This window comes from Hemitrygon akajei, chromosome 2, assembly GCF_048418815.1.
Source record: "Hemitrygon akajei chromosome 2, sHemAka1.3, whole genome shotgun sequence".
Classification (NCBI taxonomy): Eukaryota; Metazoa; Chordata; class Chondrichthyes; order Myliobatiformes; family Dasyatidae; genus Hemitrygon; species Hemitrygon akajei.
Genome location: NC_133125.1, coordinates 71,742,558 through 71,766,899, shown reverse-complemented (window position 1 = coordinate 71,766,899; position 24,342 = coordinate 71,742,558). Strand labels below are relative to the sequence as shown.

At 46.5% G+C, this 24,342-nt stretch overlaps 1 protein-coding gene across 2 annotated transcripts in view; it reads left to right on the top strand.

Moving 5' to 3' along the window:
• Positions 1–24,342, top strand: part of LOC140737588 (paladin-like) — a 357,859-nt gene that overhangs the window by 96,031 nt on the left and 237,486 nt on the right. For both annotated transcript variants that reach the window (XM_073064040.1, XM_073064030.1), the window contains exon 8: positions 746–894. In XM_073064040.1, the coding sequence (XP_072920141.1) occupies positions 746–894 (149 nt within the window). The remainder of the gene's footprint in view (positions 1–745; positions 895–24,342) is intronic.

Below are 24,342 nucleotides of genomic sequence, written 5' to 3'. Positions count from 1 at the left end.
ACAAGGATGTTGCCAGGAGTTATAGAGAAAGGTTGAATCGGTTTGGTCTTTATTCCCCAGAGCGTAGGGAAATGAGGGGAGATTTGAAAGAGGTATACAAAATAATGATTGTATAGATAGGCTAAATGTGAGCATTTTTTCCCACTGAGGTTGGGTGAAACCAGAAGGAGAGATCATGAGTTATGGAAAAAAGGTGAAATGTTTAAGTGTGAAGTTGTGGAACTCACTGCCAGTGGAAGTGATACATTTGAGTTTGATTTCAACATAAGAAGAGAAACTTAGATAGGTAGTGTACATGGATGAGAGGGGTTCAGGCGCAGGTCAATGGGACAAAACAGATTAATAGTTCAGCGTGGACTAGATGGTCTGATGGGCCTCTTTCTTTGCTGTAGCCTTCTGAAACTTTGACTCTAAGTGTGATTGATTTTGTTCTCAAAGGTGCTGGCAACTGAATGTCCTCTTCTAGCTATGAGATCATATTATTTTATAATTGCTGCAGCTCATTAATTATAGATTTATGGATATTTAAATTAACTGTATTGAAAAATGGTGAGCAATTTCAGAGTCTAGTAGCCCAGCTGAGAACTAACTGATCTCAGTTTGAATGAATAGGTCTCGAAGTTTGAGACTTCACAGATGTGGGTTCAGTCCAATCCAGAGTTTTGCGCTAGAGCTGGAACATTAGCTGGATTGTCATTTGCAAGTTTTTTCGTTATTCAGTCTTGTCTTCTGTTATCAATTTTAGGACTGTCCAAACATCATTTTCAGGACAGGTCCCAAGCCACCTCCTGCCCTACTCTTCAGCTGTCAAACAGGAATTGGACGTTCTAATCTTGGAATGGTGATAGGTGCATTGATCATAGCCCACAGAACAACATTTCCTCAAATGGAAAGGTAAGACTTGAAACAATTGTCATTCTGCAAGGTGATAACTAAACCATGAAGTGGTGACATTTCAGTTCATAGTAATAACAGCACAATGCTCCTGGAGCCCAATTGACACAACAGGACAGCAACAGTCGCACACATAAAATGTCGGCCCCTCAATAACAAGTATACCACTTTGGACTGCCTAACTAGGGAACTGCGTGGAGAGTTGAAAAGCAGGGCTTCAAGGGTTGTAATCTCTGGATTGCTGTTAATGCCACTTGCCATTGAAGGTAAGAATAGGATGATTTGGCATATAAATGTGCGGCTCATGAATTGGTTCAGGAGGCAGGGTGTCAGACATCTGCATAGTTAAGATCTGTTCAGGGGAAGATATGACCTGCACAAAATGGAAGGGTTACACCAGAACTTGAGGAGGACAAATGTAAAACTGCTAGGCAAACTCAAAGGTTTTAAGGTGGATAAGTTACCTGTGCAAAATGGACTACATTGCAGAGTTCTGAGAGAGGTTGCAGAAGAGATAACAGATGCATTGGTCATCATCTTTCAAGAATCACTTGATTCTGGCATGGTCCCAGAGGACTGGGCAATTGCAAATGTCATTCTACTAATTAAGAAGGGAGGAAAGCAAAAGAAAGGAAATTATAGGCCAGTTAGCCTAACCTCAGTGGCTGGGAAAATGTTGGAGTCAATTATTAAGGATGAGGTTGCAAGGTATTTGGAAACTAATGATAAAATAAGTCAAGGTCAGTGTGGTTTCTGTAAAGGGAAGTCTTGCCTGACAAATCTGTTGAAGTTCTTCGAGGAAGTAACAAGCAGGGTGGACAAAAGAGAGGTAGTGGATGTCATTTACTTGGATTTTCAGAAGGTATTTGATAAGGTGCCACACATGAGGCTGCTTAACAAGATAAAATCCTATGGCCTTAGAGGAAAGATACTGGCATGGATAGAGGTATGGCTGACAAGCAGGAGGCGGTAAGTGGGAATAAAAGGGGTCTTTCTGGTTGACTGCAAGTAACTAGTGGTGTTCCTCAGGAGTCAGAATTGGGACCACTGCTTTTCACATTGTTAGTCAGTGATTTAGATAGTGGAATTGATGGCGTGGTGGCAAAGTTTGCAGATGAGATTATATGAAGGTAGGTAGTGCAATGCAATTGCAGCAGGATTTAAACAAATTGGAAGAATGGGCAAGAAAGTGGGAGATGGAATACAGTGATGGGAAATGTGTGATAATGCGTTTTTGTAAAAAAAACAATAGTGTGAACAATCATCTAAATGGCGAGAAAGTTCAAACATCAGAGGTGAAGAGAGACTTATGCAGAGTCCTTGTGCAAGACTCCTAGAGGGTTAATTTACAGGTTGATTCTGTATTAAAGAAGGCAAATGCATTGTTGGCATTTATTTCAAGGGGAATAGAATATAAAAGTAAGGAGATAATGCTGAGCCTTTAAACGACACTAGTCAGGCTGAACTTAGAGTATTGTTAAGAGTTTTATAACCATATAACCATATAACAATTACAGCATGGAAACAGGCCATCTCGGCCCTTCTAGTCCATGCCGAACACTTACTCTCACCTAGTCCCACTGACCCACACTCAGCCCATAACCCTCCATTCCTTTCCTGTCCATATACCTATCCAATTTTACTTTAAATGACAATACCGAACCTGCCTCTACCAGTTCTACTGGAAGTTCACTCCACACAGCTACCACTCTCTGAGTAAAGAAATTCCCCCTCATGTTACCCTTAAACTTTTGCCCCCTAAGTCTCAACTCATGTCCTCTTGTTTGAATTTCCCCTACTCTCAATGGAAAGAGCCTATCCACGTCAAATCTATCTATCCCCCTTATAATTTTAAATACCTCTATCAAGACCCCCTTCAACCTTCTACGCTCCAAAGAATAAAGACCTAACTTGTTCAACCTTTCTCTGTAACTTAGGTGCTGAAACCCAGGTAACATTCTAGTAAATCTTCTCTGTACTCTCTCTATTTTGTTGACATCTTTCCGATAATTTGGTGACCAGAACTGTACACAATACTCCAAATTTGGCCTTACCAAAACCTTGTACAATTTTAACATTACATCCCAACTCTTGTACCCAATTCTCTGATTTATAAAGGCCAACATACCAAAAGCTTTCTTCACCACCCTATCCACATGAGATTCCACCTTCAAGGAACTATGCACCATTATTCTTAGATCACTTTGTTCTACTGCATTCTTCAATGCCCTACCATTTATCATGTATGTCCTATTTGGATTATTCCTACCAAAATGTAGCACCTCACACTTAACAGCAGTAAACTCCATCTGCCATCACTCATCCCACTCTTCTAACTGGCCTAAATTTCTCTGCAAGCTTTGAAAACCTACTTCATTATCCACAACGCCACCTACCTTAGTATCATCTGCATACTTACTGATCCAATTTACCACCCCATCATCCAGATCATTAATGTATATGACAAACAACATTGGACCCAGTACAGATCCCTGAGGCACACCACTAGTCACCGGCCTCCAACCTGACAAACAGTTATCCACCACTACTCCCTGGCATCTCCCATCTCCAGCCACTGTTGAATCCATTCTACTACTTCAATATTAGTACCTAACGATTGAACCTTCCTAACTAACCTTCCATGTGGAACCTTGTCAAAGGCCTTACTAAAGTCCATATAGACAACATCCACTGCTCTACTCTCGTCACCCTTCCTCGTAACCTCTTCAAAAAATTCAATAAGATTTGTCAAATATGACCTTCCACGCACAAATCCATGTTGACTGTTCCTAATCAGACCCTGTCTATCCAGATAATTATATATACCATCTCTAAGAATACTTTCCATTAATTTACCCACCACTGACATTAAACTGACAGGCCTATAATTGCTAGGTTTACTCTTAGAACCCTTTTTAAACAATGGAACCACATGAGCAATACGCCAATCCTCCGGCACCATCCCCGTTTCTAATGACATTTGAAATATTTCTGTCAGAGCCCCTGCTATTTCCACACTAACTTCCCTCAAGGTCCTAGGGAATATCCTGTCAGGATCCAGAGATTTATCCACTTTTATATTCCTTAAAAGCACCAGTACTTCCTCCTCTTTAATCGTCATAGTTTCCATAACTTCCCTACTTGTTTCCCTTACCTTACACAATTCAATATCCTTCTTCTTGGTGAATACCAAAGAAAAGAAATTGTTCAAAATCTCCCCCATCTGTTTTGGCTCCACACACAGCTGTCCACTCTGATTCTTTAAGGGACCAATTTTATCCCTCACTATACTTTTGCTATTAATATAACTGTAGAAACCCTTTGGATTTATTTTCACCTTACTTGCCAAAGCAACCTCGTATCTTCTTTTAGCTTTTCTAATTTCTTTCTTAAGATTCTTCTTACATTCTTTATATTCCTCGAGCACCTCATTTACTCCATGCTGCCTATATTTATTGTATATATGAGGTTTAGGAAGCAAGGATCAGATGGGTCTATTGAGGAATATAGGGTAGCAAGAAAGGAGCTTAAGAAGGGGCTGAGAAGAGCAAGAAGGGGGCATGAGAAGGCCTTGGCGAGTAGGGTAAAGGAAAACCCCAAGGCATTCTTCAATTATGTGAAGAACAAAAGGATGACAGGAGTGAAGGTAGGACCGATTAGAGATAAAAGTGGGAAGATGTGCCTGGAGGCTGTGGAAGTGAGCAAGGTCCTCAATGAATACTTCTCTTCGGTATTCACCACTGAGAGGGAACTTGATGACAGTGAGGACAATATTAGTGAGGTTGATGTTTTGGAGCATGTTGATATTAAGGGAGAGGAGGTATTGGAGTTGTTAAAATACATTAGGATGGATAAGTCCTCGGGGCCTGATGGAATATTCCCCAGGCTGCTCCACGAGGCAAGGGAAGAGATTGCTGAGCCTCTGGCTAGGATCTTTATGTCCTCGTTGTCCACGGGAATGGTACCTGAGGATTGGAGGAAGGCGAATGTTGTCCCCTTGTTAAAAAAGGTAGTAGGATAGTCCAGGTAATTATAGACCAGTGAGCCTTACGTCTGTGGTGGGAAAGCTGTTGGAAAAGATTCTTAGAGATGGGATCTATGGGCATTTAGAGAATCATGGTCTGATCAGGGACAGTCAGCATGGCTTTGTGAAGGGCAGATCGTGTCTAACAAGCCTGATAGAGTTCTTTGAGGAGGTGACCAGGCATATAGATGTGGGTAATGCAGTGGATATGATCTACATGGATTTTAGTAAGGCATTTGACAAGGTTCCACACAGTAGGCTTATTCAGAAAGTCAGAAGGCATGGGATCCAGGGAAGTTTGGCCAGGTGGATTCAAAATTGGCTTGCCTGCAGAAGGCAGAGGGTTGTGGTGGAGGGAGTACATTCAGATTGGAGGGTTGTGACTAGTGGTGTCCCACACGGATCTGTTCTGGGACCTCTACTTTTTGTGATTTTTATTAACGACATGAATGTGGGGGTAGGAGGGTGGGTTGGCAAGTTTGCAGATGACACGAAGTTTGGTGGTGTTGTAGATAGTGTAGAGGATTGTTAAAGATTGCAGAGAGACATTGATAGGATGCAGAAGTGGGCTGAGAAGTGGCAGATGGAGTTCAACCCGGAGAAATGTGAGGTGGTACACTTTGGAAGGACAAACTCCAAGGCAGAGAGTTTGTAGATCCCTCCAAGGCAGGGATCTACATGTCCACAGATCCCTGAAAGTTGCCTCACAGGTAGATAGGGTAGTTAAGAAAGCTAAGGGTGTTAGCTTTCATAAGTCAAGGGATAGAGTTTAAGAGACGCGATGTAATGATGCAGCTCTATAAAACTCTAGTTAGACACTTGGAGTACTCTGTCCCGTTCTGGTCGCCTCAGGATGTGGAAGCATTGGAAAGGGTACAGAGGAGATTTACCAGGATGCTGCCTGGTTTAGAGAGTATGGATTATGATCAGAGATTAAGGGAGCTAGGGCTTTACTCTTTGGAGAGAAGGAGGATGAGAGGAGACATGATAGAGGTGTACAAGATATTAAGAGGAATAGACAGAGTGGACAGCCAGCGCCTCTTCCCCAGGGCACCACTGCTCAGTACAAGAGGACATGGCTTTAAGGTAAGGGGAGGGAAGTTCAAGGGTGATATTAGATGAAGGTTTTTCACTCAGAGAGTGGTTGGTGCGTGGATTGCACTGCCTGAGTCAGTGGTGGAGGCAGATACACTAGTAAAGTTTAAGAGACTGCTAGACAGGTATATGGAGGAATTTAAGGTGGGGTGTTATATGGGAGGCAGGGTTTGAGAGTCAGCACAACATTGTGGGCCGAAGGGCCTGTAATGTGCCGTACTATTCAATGTTCTATATTCTATGTTATATATCACTCTTTTCCCTAACCAAATTTCCAATATCCCTTGAAAACCACGGCTCTCTCAAACTTTTAACCTTTCCTTTCAACCTAACAGGAACATAAAGATTCTGTACCCTCAAAATTTCACCTTTAAATGACCGCCATTTCTCTATTACATCCTTACCGTAAAACAAATTGTCCCAATCCACTCCTTCTAAATCCTTTCACATCTCCTCAAAGTTAGCCTTTCTCCAATCAAAAATATCAGTCCTGGGTGGGTCCAGTCCTATCCTTTTCCATAATTATATTGAAACTAATGGCATTGTGATCACTGGACCCGACACATACCTCTGTCACCTGACCTATTTCATTCCTTAACAGAAGATCCAACACTGCCCCTTCTCTAGTCGGTACCTCTATGTATAGCTGCAAAAAACTATCCTGCATACAGTTTACAAACTCCAAACCATCCATTCCTTTTACAGTATGGGCTTCCCAGTCTATGGGTGGAAAATTAAAATCTCCCACAATCACAACCCTGTGCTTACTACAAGTATCTGCTATCTCCTTACAAATTTGCTCCTACAATTCTCGCTCCCCATTAGGTGGTCTATAATACACACCTATAAGTGCTACTACACCTTTCTCATACCTCAATTCCACCCAAATAGACTCCCTAGACGAGCCTGCTAATCTATCCTGCCAGAGCACCGCTGTAATATTTTCTCTGACAAGCAACGCAACACCTCCCCCTCTTGTCCCTCTGATTCTATCACACCTGAAGCAACGAAATCCAGGAATATTTAGATGCCAATCACACCCCTCCTGCAACCATGTTTCACTAATAGCTACAACATCATATTTCCAGGTATCAATCCATGCTCTAAGCTCATCCACCTTTCTTACAATGCTCCTAGCATTAAAATAAATGCATTTAAGAAATTCTCCACCTCTTCCTCTCTGTTTATCTCTAACAGTACAAAGAACTTTACTGTCTTCTTTTTCTTTCTTCTCCCATACATCTGTTCCTACACTCTGGTTCCCCTCCACCCTTGTATCTGGTTTAAATCCACTGGAGCCTCTCTAGAAAACCTACCTGCAAGAATATTTGTCCCCCTCCTGTTCAGATGTAAACCGTCCTGCCGGAACAGGTCCCACCTCCACTGGAAAACTGCTCAATTATCTATCAATCTGAAGCCCTCCCTCCTGCACCATGTCTTCAGCCACGTGTTGATCTGTACTATCTTACTATTTCTAAACCCACCTGCACGTGGCACTGGTAGCAATCCTGAGATTGCTATCCTGGATGTCCTGTCCTTTAACTTGACACCTAGCTCCCTAAACTTGCCTTTCAGGACCTTCTCACTCTTCCTACCCACATCATTGGTCCCTACATGGACCACGACATCCAGCTGCTCACCCTCCCTCTTGAGAATACTGAGAACTCAATCCGAGATCTCGCGGACCCTGGCACCAGGGATGCAACAGACCATCCGGGATTCTCGATCTCTTCCACAGAACTTCCTATCTGTCCCCCTAACAATCGAATCCCCTATCACTACTGCTCTCCTCTTTTCCCTCCTTCCCTTCTGAGCTGAGAGTCCAGTCTCGGTGCCAGAGACGCAACCACTGCAACTTGTCCCTGGTAGGTCGTCCCCACCAACAGTATCCAAAACGGTATACTTATTGTTGATGGGAATGGCCACAGGGGTGCTCTGCTCTTCCTGTCTATTCCCCTTCCCTCTCCTGACAGTCACCCAACTAACTACCTGTCTCCTGACTCCTAGGGGTGACTATCTCCCTGAAACTCCTGTTTATTTCTGCCTCTGCCTCCCGAATGATCCGAAGTTCATCCAGCTCCAGCTCCAGTTCCCTAACACGGTTTGACAGGAGCTGCAGCTGGATGCACCTTTTGCAGGTGTAGTCATCAGGGACAGCTGTGCTCACCCTGACTTCCCACATACTGCAAACGGAGCACTCAATTGCCCTAACTGCTGCCTCCATTACCTACTCCTAAACTAACTAGATTAATTAAAGGAGCTTACCCAGCCTTACCTCACCTGGAGTGAAGCTCGTACTCAGCCTCTGCTCACTTTTTAAATTCCCCTGCAGATGTCAGAGGCCGACTTTCACGCATTTGCGCAGTTGTGCCCTGTTCAAACCTCACCTCTGCCTGTTCTCGCCGAAGCCTGATTGAGCCAAAGCCGTCCCACTCTGCCTCAGTCCACTCCGACGATTTCCGCTGTATATGGCAGTCTTCCTTTTTAAACCTTTGGCGCGCTACGTCACGCGCCTGCGCAGTCTAGCCTCTTTGCCGTGATCAGTTAAAAAAAAGCTTCTCTCCGAGCTTCTTTTAACTCTTCCCTCTCCGCCTCTTGCTGTGATTTAAAAAAAAATGAGCCCCATATCTCAGCAAGGATGTGTTGTCATCAGAGGAGGTTCATGACGATGATTCCAGGAATGAAGGAGTTAACTTATGAGCAGCTTTTGGCAGCTTTGGTCCTGTACTCACTGGAATTTAGAAGAATGTGGGAGGAATTTCATTGATACCTACCAAATGTTGAAAGGACTAGATTGGGTGGATGTGGAGAGGATGTTTCCTGTGGTGGAGGTATCCAGAATTAGAGGACACAGCCTCAAAATTGAGTGGTGACCTTTTAGAACAGAACTAAGGAGGAATTTTTCATCCAGCGAGTAGTGAATCTGTGAAATGCTCTGCCACAGACTGCAGTGGAGGCCAAGTCTGTGGGTATATTTAACCCTAACCCTAACCCTAACCCAGCAAATTCCCAAAGATTTACCAGACATGACCTCCCACGTACAATGCACGAGAACATTAGACAAGAACAGGCCATTCGGCCCAACAAAGCTTGCCAAATTCCTATTCACATCGTGTGTTGAAATAACTATCAAGTTTGGATTTGAAAGTCTCTAAGGTACTACTCACAACTAGATGGTTTGTTCCATGTGTCCACAACTCGCTCTGTAAAGAAATGCTTCCTGACATTAGTCTGAAATTTCCCCAAAACCAGTCTCCACCTCTGGCCCCATGGCCTTGTTAATGGATTAATTTTAAAGTAGCAGCTGGCATCCACTTTACCTGTAATGATTTTGAGCAATGGAATGGAGGGAAGTTCTCATGCAGGGGTAGGCAATCATGGCTGACAGGGGAAGTCAAAGACTGCATAAAAGCCAAGGAAAGGACATAGAAGATAGCAAAAGTGAGTGGGAAGTTGATGATTTGGAAGCTTTTAAAATCCAAAAAAAGGCAACTAAAAAAGTTATAAGAATGTAAAAGATGAAATATCGAGGCAGACAAGCTAATAACATAAAGCAGGATACCAAAAGCTTTTCAGTTATAAAAGAGTAAAAGGGAGGTTAGAGTTGATATTAGACAAGTGTGAGGTGATGCATTTTGGACAGACAAATTAGGGTATGACCTCCAGAGTGAATGGCAAGGCACTGAAGCATATTGTGGAACAAAGGACCTGGGCCAGAAGGGCATAATTTATAGAAGGTGGCCAGACAAGTAGATAGGGTGGGAAAGAAGGTGTTTAGCATGCTAGCCTTCATTAGTCAGGGCATCGAATTTTGTAGTAGGACATTATGTTGCCGTTTAAAAAATCCTGGGAGGCCACTCTTGGAGCAATGTGAACAGTTTTGCTCGCTCTATTATAGGAAGGACATTGTGAAGCTGGAGAGGAACTGCATGGACTAGAGGGCCTGAGTTAGAGGTTGAATTTGCTTATTCCCTACAGTGCAGAAGAATTATGGGTGTGCTCATGTGTTTATAAAATCACGAAGGATATGGGTAAGCTGGAAGTCAGTCTTTTCCCCAGGGTTGGGGAGGGTAGAACTAAAGGATGTAGCGATGTGCTACACACAGAGCTAGAAATAACGACACGCAAATAACGAGACTAGTTTATTCAAACTTCACGGCACTGGCTTTTACGCAGTTCCATTCCCGCCCTCTCTGGGTGGAATGACGTCAGAGATGCATTACAAAAGTCTCTTCCCGTGCACGGGCTTTCTCCCCTTGCTGGTGAAGAAGAAGGCCCAGCGCCATTTTGGGGCTGGACTCTCTGCCAACCCGCGCGCCATTTTATGAGCCAGTTTGCCTGTGTAGAAAGTGGGTCGCCACATAACCCGCCCCACCCCCCCAGAACCAGTGATACACCCCCCAATGTCCACAGTCTGGATCAGTCTCTATTTGGGCCTCTGCACCGCGGTCCCTGAACCTAAACCGGCTACGCCAAGTCCACATGGGCCGGTTTGAGTTGGTCCACTGTGAAAACCTCCTCTTTCCCCCCAATGTCCTGAACGTACATGGACCCGTTGTTCCTGATCACTTTGAACGGCCGCTCATACGGCTGCTGTAGCGGTGCCCGGTGTGTGCCCCTTCGTACAAATACAAACTTACAGTTCTGCAGGTCTTTGGGTACGCAGGTCAGGATCTGTCCATGTTGTGAAGTTGGTACGGGGGCCAGGTTGCCGAGCTGTTCGCGTAGTCTGTCCAGGACTGCTGCAGGTTCTTCCTCTTGCCCCCTTGGTGCTGGTTTGAACTCTCCTGGGACGACCAGGGGTGCACTGTACACCAGCTCGGCTGATGAGGTGTGCAGATCCTCTTTGGGCGCTGTGCAGATTCCAAGCAGGACCCAGGGAAGCTTGTCCACCCAGTTAGGTCCTCTCAGGCAGGCCATGAGAGCCGACTTCAAGTGACGGTGGAAGCATTCCACTAGTCCGTTCGACTGTGGGTGGTAGGCAGTTGTGTGGTGTAGCTGCGTTCCCAACAGGCTAGCCACAGCCGAACACAGACTGGAGGTGAACTGGGCGCCTCTGTCGGAGGTAATGTGGGCCAGTATCCTGAAGCGTGCTACCCAGGTTGCAATCAGCACTCGGGCGCAGGAATTGGCCGTGGTGTCGGTGAACAGGACCGCCTCTGGCCACCTCGTGAACCGGTCTACCATAGTTAGAAGGTACCACGCTGCTTGCAACACTGGCAGGGGCCCCACGATAACCACGTGAATGTGGTCAAACGTCCGGCGGGTGAGTTCAAAATGCTGCGGCGGGGCTTTAGTGTGCCGCTGCACCTTGGCTGTTTGGCACTGCGCCCACATTTTGGCCCATTCACTGACCTGCTTGTGAAGTCTGTGCCACGCGAACTTGCTGGACACCATCCGGATGGTTGTCCTGATAGATGGGTGCACCAGGCTCGCTGGGACGATGTGGCGAGGTTGGCCAGTAGCCACGTCGCACAGGAGGGTCCTCTCACCTGGGCCTACGAGGAAGTCTTGCAGCTGCAAACCCGAGACTGTGGTCCTGTAGCTGGGCATCTCGTCATCTGCCTGCTGCGCCTCCGTCTGTGCTGCATAGTCCACCCCCAAGGACAGGGCCTGGACAGCTGGTCTGGAGAGTGCGTCCGCCACAACGTTGTCCTTTCCCGAGACATTCTGGATGTCCATCGTGTACTTGGAGATGTAGGACAGATGTCGCTGCTGGCAGGCTGACCAGGGATCGGACACCTTCGTGAACGCGAAGGTCAACGGTTTGTGGTCCATGAACGTGGTGAATGGCCTGCCTTCTAAGAAGTACCTGAAATGCCGGATTACCAGATATAGTGCCAACAGCTCCCGGTCGAAGGCACTGTACTTGAGTTCGGGTGGCTGCTGAAGAACGCCAGGGGTTGCCAGCGCCCCTTGATGAGCTGCTCCAGCACCCCACCGACTGCTGTGTCGGATGCGTCCACCGTGAGGGCAGTCAGAACGTCCGTTCTGGGGTGCACCAGCATCGCGGCATCTGCCAAGGCTTCCTTGGCTTTAAAGAAAGCGGCCACGGCCTCATCATTCCAAGTAATGTCCTTGCCTTTACCCGACATCAGGGTGAACAAAGGGCACATGATACGGGCTGCTGAGGGGAGGAAACGGTGGTAGAAGTTCACCATACTAACAAACTCCTGCAGGTCTTTGACTGTGTTGGGCTGGGCAAAATGGCAGATCGCGTCTACCTTGGCGGGCAGAGGTGTTGCCCCATCTTTGGTAATCCTGTGGCCCATGAAGACGATGGTGTCGAGTCTGAACTGGCATTTGGGCGGGTTGATTGTGAGGCCGAAATCACTCAGGCGGGAGTAGAGCTGGCGGAGGTGGGACAGATGCTCCTGGCGACTACTGCTGACTATAAGGATATTGTCCAAATAGATGAACGCAAAGTCCAGGTCGCGTCCCACCACATCCATTAGCCGCTGGAATGTCTGTGCAGCATTCTTCGGGCTGAACAGCATTTGGAGGAATTCGAACAGGCCGAACGGGGTGATGAGTGCTGTTTTGGGGATGTCTTCCGGGTGCACCAGGATTTGATGGTATCTCCGGATGAGGTCTACTTTGGAAAAGATGCTTGTAGGTTTGCTGCAAAGTCCTGTATGTGCGGCACGGGGTAGCGGTCTGGAGTTGTAGCCTCGTTTGGTCTGTGGTAGCATGGTCTCTAGCCCCCGGCTGCTTTGGGCACCATGTGCAGGGGGGAGGCCCATGGGCTGTCAGACTGCCATATGATCCCCAATTTCTCCATCCTCTTGAACTCCTCCTTCGCCAGGCGGAGCTTTTCCGGGAGGAGCCTTCGTGCGCAGGCGTGGAGGGGTGGTCCCTGGATCAGAATGTGGTGCTGTACTCCGTGTCTGGGCATGGCTGCCGTGAACTGCAGTGCCAGAATCGATGGAAAGTCCACCAGGATTCTGGTGAATTTGTTGTCCGACAGCGTGATGGAGTCCAGGTGTGGGGCCGGCAACTTGGCTTCACCCAGGGAGAACGTCTGGAAAGTCTTGGCATGTACCAGTCTTTTCCCTTGCAAGTTGACCAGCAGGCTGTGAGCTCGCAAGAAGTCCGCCCCCTGGAGTGGTTGGGCCACGGCGGCCAGTGTGAAGTCCCACGTGAACCGGCTGGCACCGAACTGCAGCTGCACTGTGCGGGTGCCGTAGGTCCGTATCATGCTACCGTTTGCGGCCCTCAGGGTGGGTCCTGGCTTCCTGTTGCGGGTGTCATACCCCGTCGGGGATAAGACGCTGATTTCCGCTCCGGTGTCAACCAAGAAGTGGCGTCCCGACTGTTTGTCCCAGACGTACAAGAGACTGTCCTGGTGGCCAGCCGCCGTAGCCATTAGCGGCCACTGGTTCTGGCCCTGGCCCTTGCAGGGCGGGCGACATCAGCGGGTTTCTGTGCCCCACCGCTGGTGGTAGAAACACCACTGTTCACTGGCCTCCTCACTCCTGCCTCTGTGTTGTGTGCGCCCCCCGCCGGGCCTGGTCTTGTCTGCTGTTGGGCGCGTGGCTTGGTAATCTGACCGACAGACACCATGCTCTCCCTCTTGGCTTTCCACAGCACGTCTGCCCGGGCTGCCACCTTCCGGGTGTCACTGAAATCTGCGTCGGCCAGCAGCAGATGTACGTCCTCGGGCAGTTGCTCCAGGAACGCTTGCTCAAACATAAAGCTGGGCTTGTGTTCTTCAGCCAGGGCCAGCATCTCATTCACTAATGCTGACGGCAGCCTGTCTCCCAAACCGTCCAGGTGCAGCAAGTGGGCACCTCGCTCACACCATGAGAGGCCAAAGGACCCTATGAGCAGTGCTTTGAATGCTGCATATTTGCCTTCTTTTGGGGGTGACTGTATGAAATCCTCAACCTGGGCGGCTGTCTCCTGGTCAAGGGAGCTCACCACGTAATAGTAACACATGGAATCAGAAGATATTTGCCGAATCTGGAACTGGGCTTCTGCTTGGTCAAACCACGCGCGTGGTCGCAGCGTCCAGAAAGTTGGCAGTTTTAGCAAAACTGCGTGAACAGATGAAGAGTCAATCATCTTTGGTCCAAATCCCGTTTGGACCGTCAGGGTCACCAATGTAGCGATGTACTACGTACAGAGCTAGAAATAATGACACGCAGTCTGTAAGTTGCTCTCGAGACTAGTTTATTCAAAATTCGCAGCACTGGCTTTTATGCAGTTCCGTTCCCGCCCTCTCTGGGTGGAAATGACGTCAGAGGTGCATTACAAAAGTCTCTTCCCGCGTGCAGGCTTTCTCCCCTTGCTGGTGAAGAAGAAGGCCCAGCGCCATTTTGGGGCTGGACTCTCTGCTGACCTGCGCACCATTTTGTGAGCCGGTTCGTCTGCATAGAAAGTGGGTCACCACAAGGACGTAGATAGAAGATAAGAGGCAGAGAGGTAACTTCTTCACACAGAGGGTAGTGAGTACCTGAATGAAGAAGTGGTCAAGGTGGCTACAATTAGCACCAGTTAAGAAACGTTTGTATCAGTAGACAGAGGGGAGAAGTTTGGCTGTTTATGGGCTAAATGTGGGCAGGTGCGACTATCGGGGAGGCTGCTGTGGCCTATGTAGACCAGGTGAACTGTTTCTATGCTGCATTGCTCTATAATGTTAAGGGTAAGTTATTGAGATGCTACAGCAGAAAATTAACCAAGGGCAGGGTTTATTTCTGAAACATTTAGAAGTTTGGCTGAGAGTCAGTAGGTGCGGTCACCCAGATCTCCGATATCTGCCAGGAAATGGGAAGTGAATAGATATCAGTGACAGTGAGTATGAATGTGCTGCTTTAATCACATCGCTTAAAGGGTGCACCACGCAGGACACAAACCCAAGGTAGGAAATACCCATCCACTGGGAGGTAACAGTGCAACATTGTCTGGACCCATTTCATTTTTGCAGAAACAAACTGCCTGAGATGGGTGGTGCCTGCAATGCAGCATTAGCCTGGCTAAATGAAAGATTTTTGACACAGGGAGTGGTAGATCCTGGAATGTGCTGCCAGAGGTGAAGGTCGAGGCAAATATGATAGAGGCTTTCAAGAGTCTCTTAGATAGGCACATGAATGTGCAAGAAATGGAAGAACATGGACCTTGTGAGGGCAGAATGGAGCAGTTTAGTTGATATTTCATTAATTAATTATTTTAATTTATTTAATTCGTTTGCCACAACATTGTGGGCCTAAAGGCCTGTTCTTGTGCTGTGCTGTTCTACGTTCGATAGGATACTTAATAGTATTTTGCTGAGGTGTTACTTTGCACCATAAAAGTACTTTTAAAAATGTGCTGTAGAATAGAACATAGAAGAGTACAACAGAGGAACCGGCCATTCGTCCCACAGAGTTGTGCTGAACCAGCTAAAGAGCAAATCAAAAACACCCAAACACAAATCCCTCCTGCTTACACCATGTCCATATCCCTCCAACTTGCTTTCATCCCTGTGCCTATCCATAGATCTCTTAAAAGCCTCGAATGTACTTGCCTCTACCATCATACTTGGCAGCGCATTCCAAGCATCCACCACTCTCTAAATAAAATAAAAACTTACCCCTTACATTCCCTTTGAACTTGTCCTCTCTCAACTTCTGTGCATGCTCTCTGGTATTAGACATTTCAACTCTGGGAAACAGATACTCTCTGTGTACTATATCGATGCCTCTCATGATCTTGTAAACCTCTATCAAAGCTCATCACTCTGCCACTGGGTCCTGAATTTCTTGTCAGAGCATTCACAGGCAGTGAGACGGGGCCCTCACCTGCCCTCCACTACTATACTCTACACCAGTACACCACAAGGTTGTGTATTGAGTCCCATACTCTACTCCCTCTTCACTTATGACTGTGTACCCGCATTTGACACCAATACCATCGTCAGATTCGCAGACAACACTACAGTGATCGGGTTGATCTCCAAAAGAGATGAATCAACATACAGAGCGGGGGTACAGAACTTAGTGAGCTGGTGCTCAGAGAACAACTTATCTCTTAATACAGCAAAGACTAATTGTCAGCTTTGGAAAGTCACGGGATGATGAGTACGCTCCAGGCTACATTAACGGAGACATAGTGGGGAGAGTGTCCAGTTTCAGGTTTCTGGGAATACACATCTCAGAAGACCTTACATGGTCCACTAACACCACAACAATAGTTAAGAAAGTACAGCAACGCCTGTTTTTCCTCAGGACACTGAAGAAAGCTGGTCTACCTGAACAGATGCTGGTGACCTTTTACCGCTGTACCACAGAGAGCATCTTAACATACTGTATCTCTGTGTGGTATAACAGCTGATAGGAAAGCACTTCAGCGGGTCGTCTCTAGCGCACAGAAGATCAGCCCCCAGCCCTGGAGGACACCTACAGCTCATGCTGCCTAAGGAAAGCTACAAGCATCTGTAAGGACAATACACACCCATGCAATCATCTGTTTGAACTTCTTCCATCTGGCAGACGTTATAAGATTTTCTATGCCTGCACTTCCAGACTGAAAAATAGCTTTTTCCCCAAAGCTATAATTGCTCTGAATCAATCAATCAAGCATCATCCATAAATTTGTTATATTGCTACTTTAAATATGGTTTTATGGCTGTCATGCATCCAAGTTACGCTTTTGTACTGCTGGACATTGCTTGTACTGGCTGGTTACTTGATTTTATTTATTGTTTATTTATTTAATTTGTTGTTTTATAGCATTGAGTACGAGAGTTGCAAACTCATTTTCGCTGTATTGGTGCGTGACAAATTGATAATAAAGATATTTCAATTTCAAATTTCCAGAGATAACAAACGATAGGCAGTAATCGGTTAGTTCTAGTCTTAATTTCCAATAGCCTCTCTGCAGTCTACATTCATGATTCTACCTCCTCTGTTGCCCATCCTTTTCTGTATCTCCTCTGTCATCCTGTCCATTTCTGTCACCGCTCTGTGGTCCCGTCTTTTTCTGTGTCTTCTCTCTGTCATACTGTAATTTTCTCTGTGTCCTCTAAGTGGTCCTGTCCTTTTCTCTGTCATACTGTCATTTTCTCTGTGTTCTCTCAGTGGTCCTGTCCTTTTCTCTGTCTCCTCTCTGTCATACTGTCATTTCTGTGTCTCCTCTCTGTCATACTGTCCTTTCTCTGTCTCCTCTCTGTCATACTGTCCTTTTCTGTGTCTCGGTGGTCCTATACTTTTCTGTATCTCACCTGTGTCATATTGTCGTTTTCTCTGTCTCCTCTCAGTTGTCCTGTCCTTTTCTGTATCTCCTCTCAGTTGTCCTGTCCTTTTCTGTATCTCCTCTCTGTCATACTGTCCTTTTCTGTGTCTCATCTTGGTGGTCCTGTCCTTTTCTCTATGTCCTCTCGGTGGTCCTGTCCTTTTCTCTGTCTCCTCTCAGTGGTCCTGTCCTTTTCTCTGTCTCCTCTCTGTCATACTGTCCTTTTCTCTGTCTCCTCTCTGTCATACTGTCCTTTTCTGTGTCTCATCTTGGTGGTCCTGTCCTTTTCTCTATGTCCTCTCTGTGGTCCTGTCCTTTTCTCTGTCTCTTCTCTGTGGTCCTGTCCTTTTCTCTGTCTCCTCTCTGTCATACTGTCCTTTTCTCTGTCTCCTCTCTGTCATACTGTAATTTTCTCTGTGTCCTCTAAGTGGTCCTGTCCTTTTCTCTGCCATACTGTCATTTTCTCTGTGTTCTCTCAGTGGTCCTGTCCTTTTCTCTGTCTCCTCTCTGTCATACTGTCATTTCTGTGTCTCCTCTCTGTCATACTGTCCTTTCTCTGTCTCCTCTCTGTCATACTGTCCTTTTCTGTGTCTCGGTGGTCCTGTCCTTTTCTGTATCTCCTCTCTGTCATACTGTCCTTTTCTCTGTCTCCTCTCTGTCATACTGTCCTTTTCTGTGTCTCGGTGGTCCTGTCCTTTTCTCTGTCTCCTCTCTGTCATACTGTCCTTTTCTGTGTCTCGGTGGTCCTGTCCTTTTCTCTGTCTCCTCTCTGTCATACTGTCCTTTTCTGTGTCTCCTCTCTGTCATATTGTCCTTTTCTGTGTCTCGGTGGTCCTGTCCTTTTCTCTGTCTCCTCTCTGTCATACTGTCCTTTTCTGTGTCTCATCTTGGTGGTCCTGTCCTTTTCTCTATGTCCTCTCTGTGGTCCTGTCCTTTTCTCTGTCTCTTCTCTGTGGTCCTGTCCTTTTCTCTGTCTCCTCTCTGTCATACTGTCCTTTTCTCTGTCTCCTCTCTGTCATACTGTAATTTTCTGTGTCTCGGTGGTCCTGTCCTTTTCTCTGTCTCCTCTCTGTCATACTGTCCTTTTCTGTGTCTCGGTGGTCCTGTCCTTTTCTCTGTCTCCTCTCTGTCATACTGTCCTTTTCTGTGTCTCGGTGGTCCTGTCCTTTTCTCTGTCTCCTCTCTGTCATACTGTCCTTTTCTGTGTCTCCTCTCTGTCATATTGTCCTTTTCTGTGTCTCGGTGGTCCTGTCCTTTTCTCTGTCTCCTCTCTGTCATACTGTCCTTTTCTGTGTCTCATCTTGGTGGTCCTGTCCTTTTCTCTATGTCCTCTCTGTGGTCCTGTCCTTTTCTCTGTCTCTTCTCTGTGGTCCTGTCCTTTTCTCTGTCTCCTCTCTGTCATACTGTCCTTTTCTCTGTCTCCTCTCTGTCATACTGTAATTTTCTCTGTGTCCTCTAAGTGGTCCTGTCCTTTTCTCTGCCATACTGTCATTTTCTCTGTGTTCTCTCAGTGGTCCTGTCCTTTTCTCTGTCTCCTCTCTGTCATACTGTCATTTCTGTGTCTCCTCTCTGTCATACTGTCCTTTCTCTGTCTCCTCTCTGTCATACTGTCCTTTTCTGTGTCTCGGTGGTCCTGTCCTTTTCTGTATCTCCTCTCTGTCATACTGTCCTTTTCTCTGTCTCCTCTCTGTCATACTGTCCTTTTCTGTGTCTCGGTGGTCCTGTCCTTTTCTCTGTCTCCTCTCTGTCATACTGTCCTTTTCTGTGTCTCGGTGGTCCTGTCCTTTTCTCTGTCTCCTCTCTGTCATACTGTCCTTTTCTGTGTCTCCTCTCTGTCATATTGTCCTTTTCTGTGTCTCGGTGGTCCTGTCCTTTTCTCTGTCTCCTCTCTGTCATACTGTCCTTTTCTGTGTCTCGGTGGTCCTGTCCTTTTCTCTGTCTCCTCTCTGTCATACTGTCCTTTTCTGTGTCTCCTCTCTGTCATACTGTCCTTTTCTGTGTCTCATCTTGGTGGTCCTGTCCTTTTCTCTATGTCCTCTCTGTGGTCCTGTCCTTTTCTCTGTCTCCTCTCTGTCATACTGTCCTTTTCTGTGTCTCCTCTCTGTCATATTGTCCTTTTCTGTGTCTCGGTGGTCCTGTCCTTTTCTCTGTCTCCTCTCTGTCATACTGTCCTTTTCTGTGTCTCATCTTGGTGGTCCTGTCCTTTTCTCTATGTCCTCTCTGTGGTCCTGTCCTTTTCTCTGTCTCTTCTCTGTGGTCCTGTCCTTTTCTCTGTCTCCTCTCTGTCATACTGTCCTTTTCTCTGTCTCCTCTCTGTCATACTGTCCTTTTCTGTGTCTCGGTGGTCCTGTCCTTTTCTCTGTCTCCTCTCTGTCATACTGTCCTTTTCTGTGTCTCCTCTCTGTCATACTGTCCTTTTCTGTGTCTCGGTGGTCCTGTCCTTTTCTCTGTCTCCTCTCTGTCATACTGTCCTTTTCTGTGTCTCGGTGGTCCTGTCCTTTTCTGTATCTCCTCTCTGTCATACTGTCCTTTTCTCTGTCTCCTCTCTGTCATACTGTCCTTTTCTGTGTCTCGGTGGTCCTGTCCTTTTCTCTGTCTCCTCTCTGTCATACTGTCCTTTTCTGTGTCTCCTCTCTGTCATATTGTCCTTTTCTGTGTCTCGGTGGTCCTGTCCTTTTCTCTGTCTCCTCTCTGTCATACTGTCCTTTTCTGTGTCTCATCTTGGTGGTCCTGTCCTTTTCTCTATGTCCTCTCTGTGGTCCTGTCCTTTTCTCTGTCTCTTCTCTGTGGTCCTGTCCTTTTCTCTGTCTCCTCTCTGTCATACTGTAATTTTCTCTGTGTCCTCTAAGTGGTCCTGTCCTTTTCTCTGTCATACTGTCACTTTCTCTGTGTTCTCTCAGTGGTCCTGTCCTTTTCTCTGTCTCCTCTCTGTCATACTGTCATTTCTGTGTCTCCTCTCTGTCATACTGTCCTTTCTCTGTCTCCTCTCTGTCATACTGTCCTTTTCTGTGTCTCGGTGGTCCTGTCCTTTTCTGTATCTCACCTGTGTCATATTGTCGTTTTCTCTGTCTCCTCTCAGTTGTCCTGTCCTTTTCTGTATCTCCTCTCTGTCATACTGTCCTTTTCTGTGTCTCATCTTGGTGGTCCTGTCCTTTTCTCTATGTCCTCTCGGTGGTCCTGTCCTTTTCTCTGTCTCCTCTCTGTGGTCCTGTCCTTTTCTCTGTCTCCTCTCAGTTGTCCTGTCCTTTTCTGTATCTCCTCTCAGTTGTCCTGTCCTTTTCTGTATCTCCTCTCTGTCATACTGTCCTTTTCTGTGTCTCATCTTGGTGGTCCTGTCCTTTTCTCTATGTCCTCTCGGTGGTCCTGTCCTTTTCTCTGTCTCCTCTCAGTGGTCCTGTCCTTTTCTCTGTCTCCTCTCTGTCATACTGTCCTTTTCTCTGTCTCCTCTCTGTCATACTGTCCTTTTCTGTGTCTCATCTTGGTGGTCCTGTCCTTTTCTCTATGTCCTCTCTGTGGTCCTGTCCTTTTCTCTGTCTCTTCTCTGTGGTCCTGTCCTTTTCTCTGTCTCCTCTCTGTCATACTGTCCTTTTCTCTGTCTCCTCTCTGTCATACTGTAATTTTCTCTGTGTCCTCTAAGTGGTCCTGTCCTTTTCTCTGCCATACTGTCATTTTCTCTGTGTTCTCTCAGTGGTCCTGTCCTTTTCTCTGTCTCCTCTCTGTCATACTGTCATTTCTGTGTCTCCTCTCTGTCATACTGTCCTTTCTCTGTCTCCTCTCTGTCATACTGTCCTTTTCTGTGTCTCGGTGGTCCTGTCCTTTTCTGTATCTCCTCTCTGTCATACTGTCCTTTTCTCTGTCTCCTCTCTGTCATACTGTCCTTTTCTGTGTCTCGGTGGTCCTGTCCTTTTCTCTGTCTCCTCTCTGTCATACTGTCCTTTTCTGTGTCTCGGTGGTCCTGTCCTTTTCTCTGTCTCCTCTCTGTCATACTGTCCTTTTCTGTGTCTCCTCTCTGTCATATTGTCCTTTTCTGTGTCTCGGTGGTCCTGTCCTTTTCTCTGTCTCCTCTCTGTCATACTGTCCTTTTCTGTGTCTCATCTTGGTGGTCCTGTCCTTTTCTCTATGTCCTCTCTGTGGTCCTGTCCTTTTCTCTGTCTCTTCTCTGTGGTCCTGTCCTTTTCTCTGTCTCCTCTCTGTCATACTGTCCTTTTCTCTGTCTCCTCTCTGTCATACTGTAATTTTCTGTGTCTCGGTGGTCCTGTCCTTTTCTCTGTCTCCTCTCTGTCATACTGTCCTTTTCTGTGTCTCGGTGGTCCTGTCCTTTTCTCTGTCTCCTCTCTGTCATACTGTCCTTTTCTGTGTCTCGGTGGTCCTGTCCTTTTCTCTGTCTCCTCTCTGTCATACTGTCCTTTTCTGTGTCTCCTCTCTGTCATATTGTCCTTTTCTGTGTCTCGGTGGTCCTGTCCTTTTCTCTGTCTCCTCTCTGTCATACTGTCCTTTTCTGTGTCTCATCTTGGTGGTCCTGTCCTTTTCTCTATGTCCTCTCTGTGGTCCTGTCCTTTTCTCTGTCTCTTCTCTGTGGTCCTGTCCTTTTCTCTGTCTCCTCTCTGTCATACTGTCCTTTTCTCTGTCTCCTCTCTGTCATACTGTAATTTTCTCTGTGTCCTCTAAGTGGTCCTGTCCTTTTCTCTGCCATACTGTCATTTTCTCTGTGTTCTCTCAGTGGTCCTGTCCTTTTCTCTGTCTCCTCTCTGTCATACTGTCATTTCTGTGTCTCCTCTCTGTCATACTGTCCTTTCTCTGTCTCCTCTCTGTCATACTGTCCTTTTCTGTGTCTCGGTGGTCCTGTCCTTTTCTGTATCTCCTCTCTGTCATACTGTCCTTTTCTCTGTCTCCTCTCTGTCATACTGTCCTTTTCTGTGTCTCGGTGGTCCTGTCCTTTTCTCTGTCTCCTCTCTGTCATACTGTCCTTTTCTGTGTCTCGGTGGTCCTGTCCTTTTCTCTGTCTCCTCTCTGTCATACTGTCCTTTTCTGTGTCTCCTCTCTGTCATATTGTCCTTTTCTGTGTCTCGGTGGTCCTGTCCTTTTCTCTGTCTCCTCTCTGTCATACTGTCCTTTTCTGTGTCTCGGTGGTCCTGTCCTTTTCTCTGTCTCCTCTCTGTCATACTGTCCTTTTCTGTGTCTCCTCTCTGTCATACTGTCCTTTTCTGTGTCTCATCTTGGTGGTCCTGTCCTTTTCTCTATGTCCTCTCTGTGGTCCTGTCCTTTTCTCTGTCTCCTCTCTGTCATACTGTCCTTTTCTGTGTCTCCTCTCTGTCATATTGTCCTTTTCTGTGTCTCGGTGGTCCTGTCCTTTTCTCTGTCTCCTCTCTGTCATACTGTCCTTTTCTGTGTCTCATCTTGGTGGTCCTGTCCTTTTCTCTATGTCCTCTCTGTGGTCCTGTCCTTTTCTCTGTCTCTTCTCTGTGGTCCTGTCCTTTTCTCTGTCTCCTCTCTGTCATACTGTCCTTTTCTCTGTCTCCTCTCTGTCATACTGTCCTTTTCTGTGTCTCGGTGGTCCTGTCCTTTTCTCTGTCTCCTCTCTGTCATACTGTCCTTTTCTGTGTCTCCTCTCTGTCATACTGTCCTTTTCTGTGTCTCGGTGGTCCTGTCCTTTTCTCTGTCTCCTCTCTGTCATACTGTCCTTTTCTGTGTCTCGGTGGTCCTGTCCTTTTCTGTATCTCCTCTCTGTCATACTGTCCTTTTCTCTGTCTCCTCTCTGTCATACTGTCCTTTTCTGTGTCTCGGTGGTCCTGTCCTTTTCTCTGTCTCCTCTCTGTCATACTGTCCTTTTCTGTGTCTCCTCTCTGTCATATTGTCCTTTTCTGTGTCTCGGTGGTCCTGTCCTTTTCTCTGTCTCCTCTCTGTCATACTGTCCTTTTCTGTGTCTCATCTTGGTGGTCCTGTCCTTTTCTCTATGTCCTCTCTGTGGTCCTGTCCTTTTCTCTGTCTCTTCTCTGTGGTCCTGTCCTTTTCTCTGTCTCCTCTCTGTCATACTGTAATTTTCTCTGTGTCCTCTAAGTGGTCCTGTCCTTTTCTCTGTCATACTGTCACTTTCTCTGTGTTCTCTCAGTGGTCCTGTCCTTTTCTCTGTCTCCTCTCTGTCATACTGTCATTTCTGTGTCTCCTCTCTGTCATACTGTCCTTTCTCTGTCTCCTCTCTGTCATACTGTCCTTTTCTGTGTCTCGGTGGTCCTGTCCTTTTCTGTATCTCACCTGTGTCATATTGTCGTTTTCTCTGTCTCCTCTCAGTTGTCCTGTCCTTTTCTGTATCTCCTCTCTGTCATACTGTCCTTTTCTGTGTCTCATCTTGGTGGTCCTGTCCTTTTCTCTATGTCCTCTCGGTGGTCCTGTCCTTTTCTCTGTCTCCTCTCTGTGGTCCTGTCCTTTTCTCTGTCTCCTCTCAGTTGTCCTGTCCTTTTCTGTATCTCCTCTCAGTTGTCCTGTCCTTTTCTCTGTCTCCTCTCTGTCATACTGTCCTTTTCTGTGTCTCATCTTGGTGGTCCTGTCCTTTTCTCTATGTCCTCTCTGTGGTCCTGTCCTTTTCTCTGTCTCTTCTCTGTGGTCCTGTCCTTTTCTCTGTCTCCTCTCTGTCATACTGTCCTTTTCTCTGTCTCCTCTCTGTCATACTGTCCTTTTCTGTGTCTCGGTGGTCCTGTCCTTTCCTCTGTCTCCTCTCTGTGGTCCTGTCCTTTTCTCTGTCTCACCTGTGTCATATTGTCATTTTCTCTGTCTCCTCTCTGTGGTCCTGTCCTTTTCATTTAACATCATTGACATTCTGCAACTGTGCCACTCACCTTTTGTCAAGCAGGTTGACTGCTATTTGACTGTGGAAAGCTTTGCAAGTCAACATTTTCTTTGTTTGGAAGCCACTAAAAGATTAGACTGCAATATTCAAGAGTTAATCGTTTTCTTGTTCAAATTCAAGTTAATGTTAATTGTCTTTTCAACCACACACTTGTATACAGCCAAACGAAACAATGTTCCTCTGGACTAAGGTGCAGAACACAGTATGTAGAACTCACACATAATACATAAAGTAATATTACCACAAATAAATTAAGAAATACTAATAGGTATTT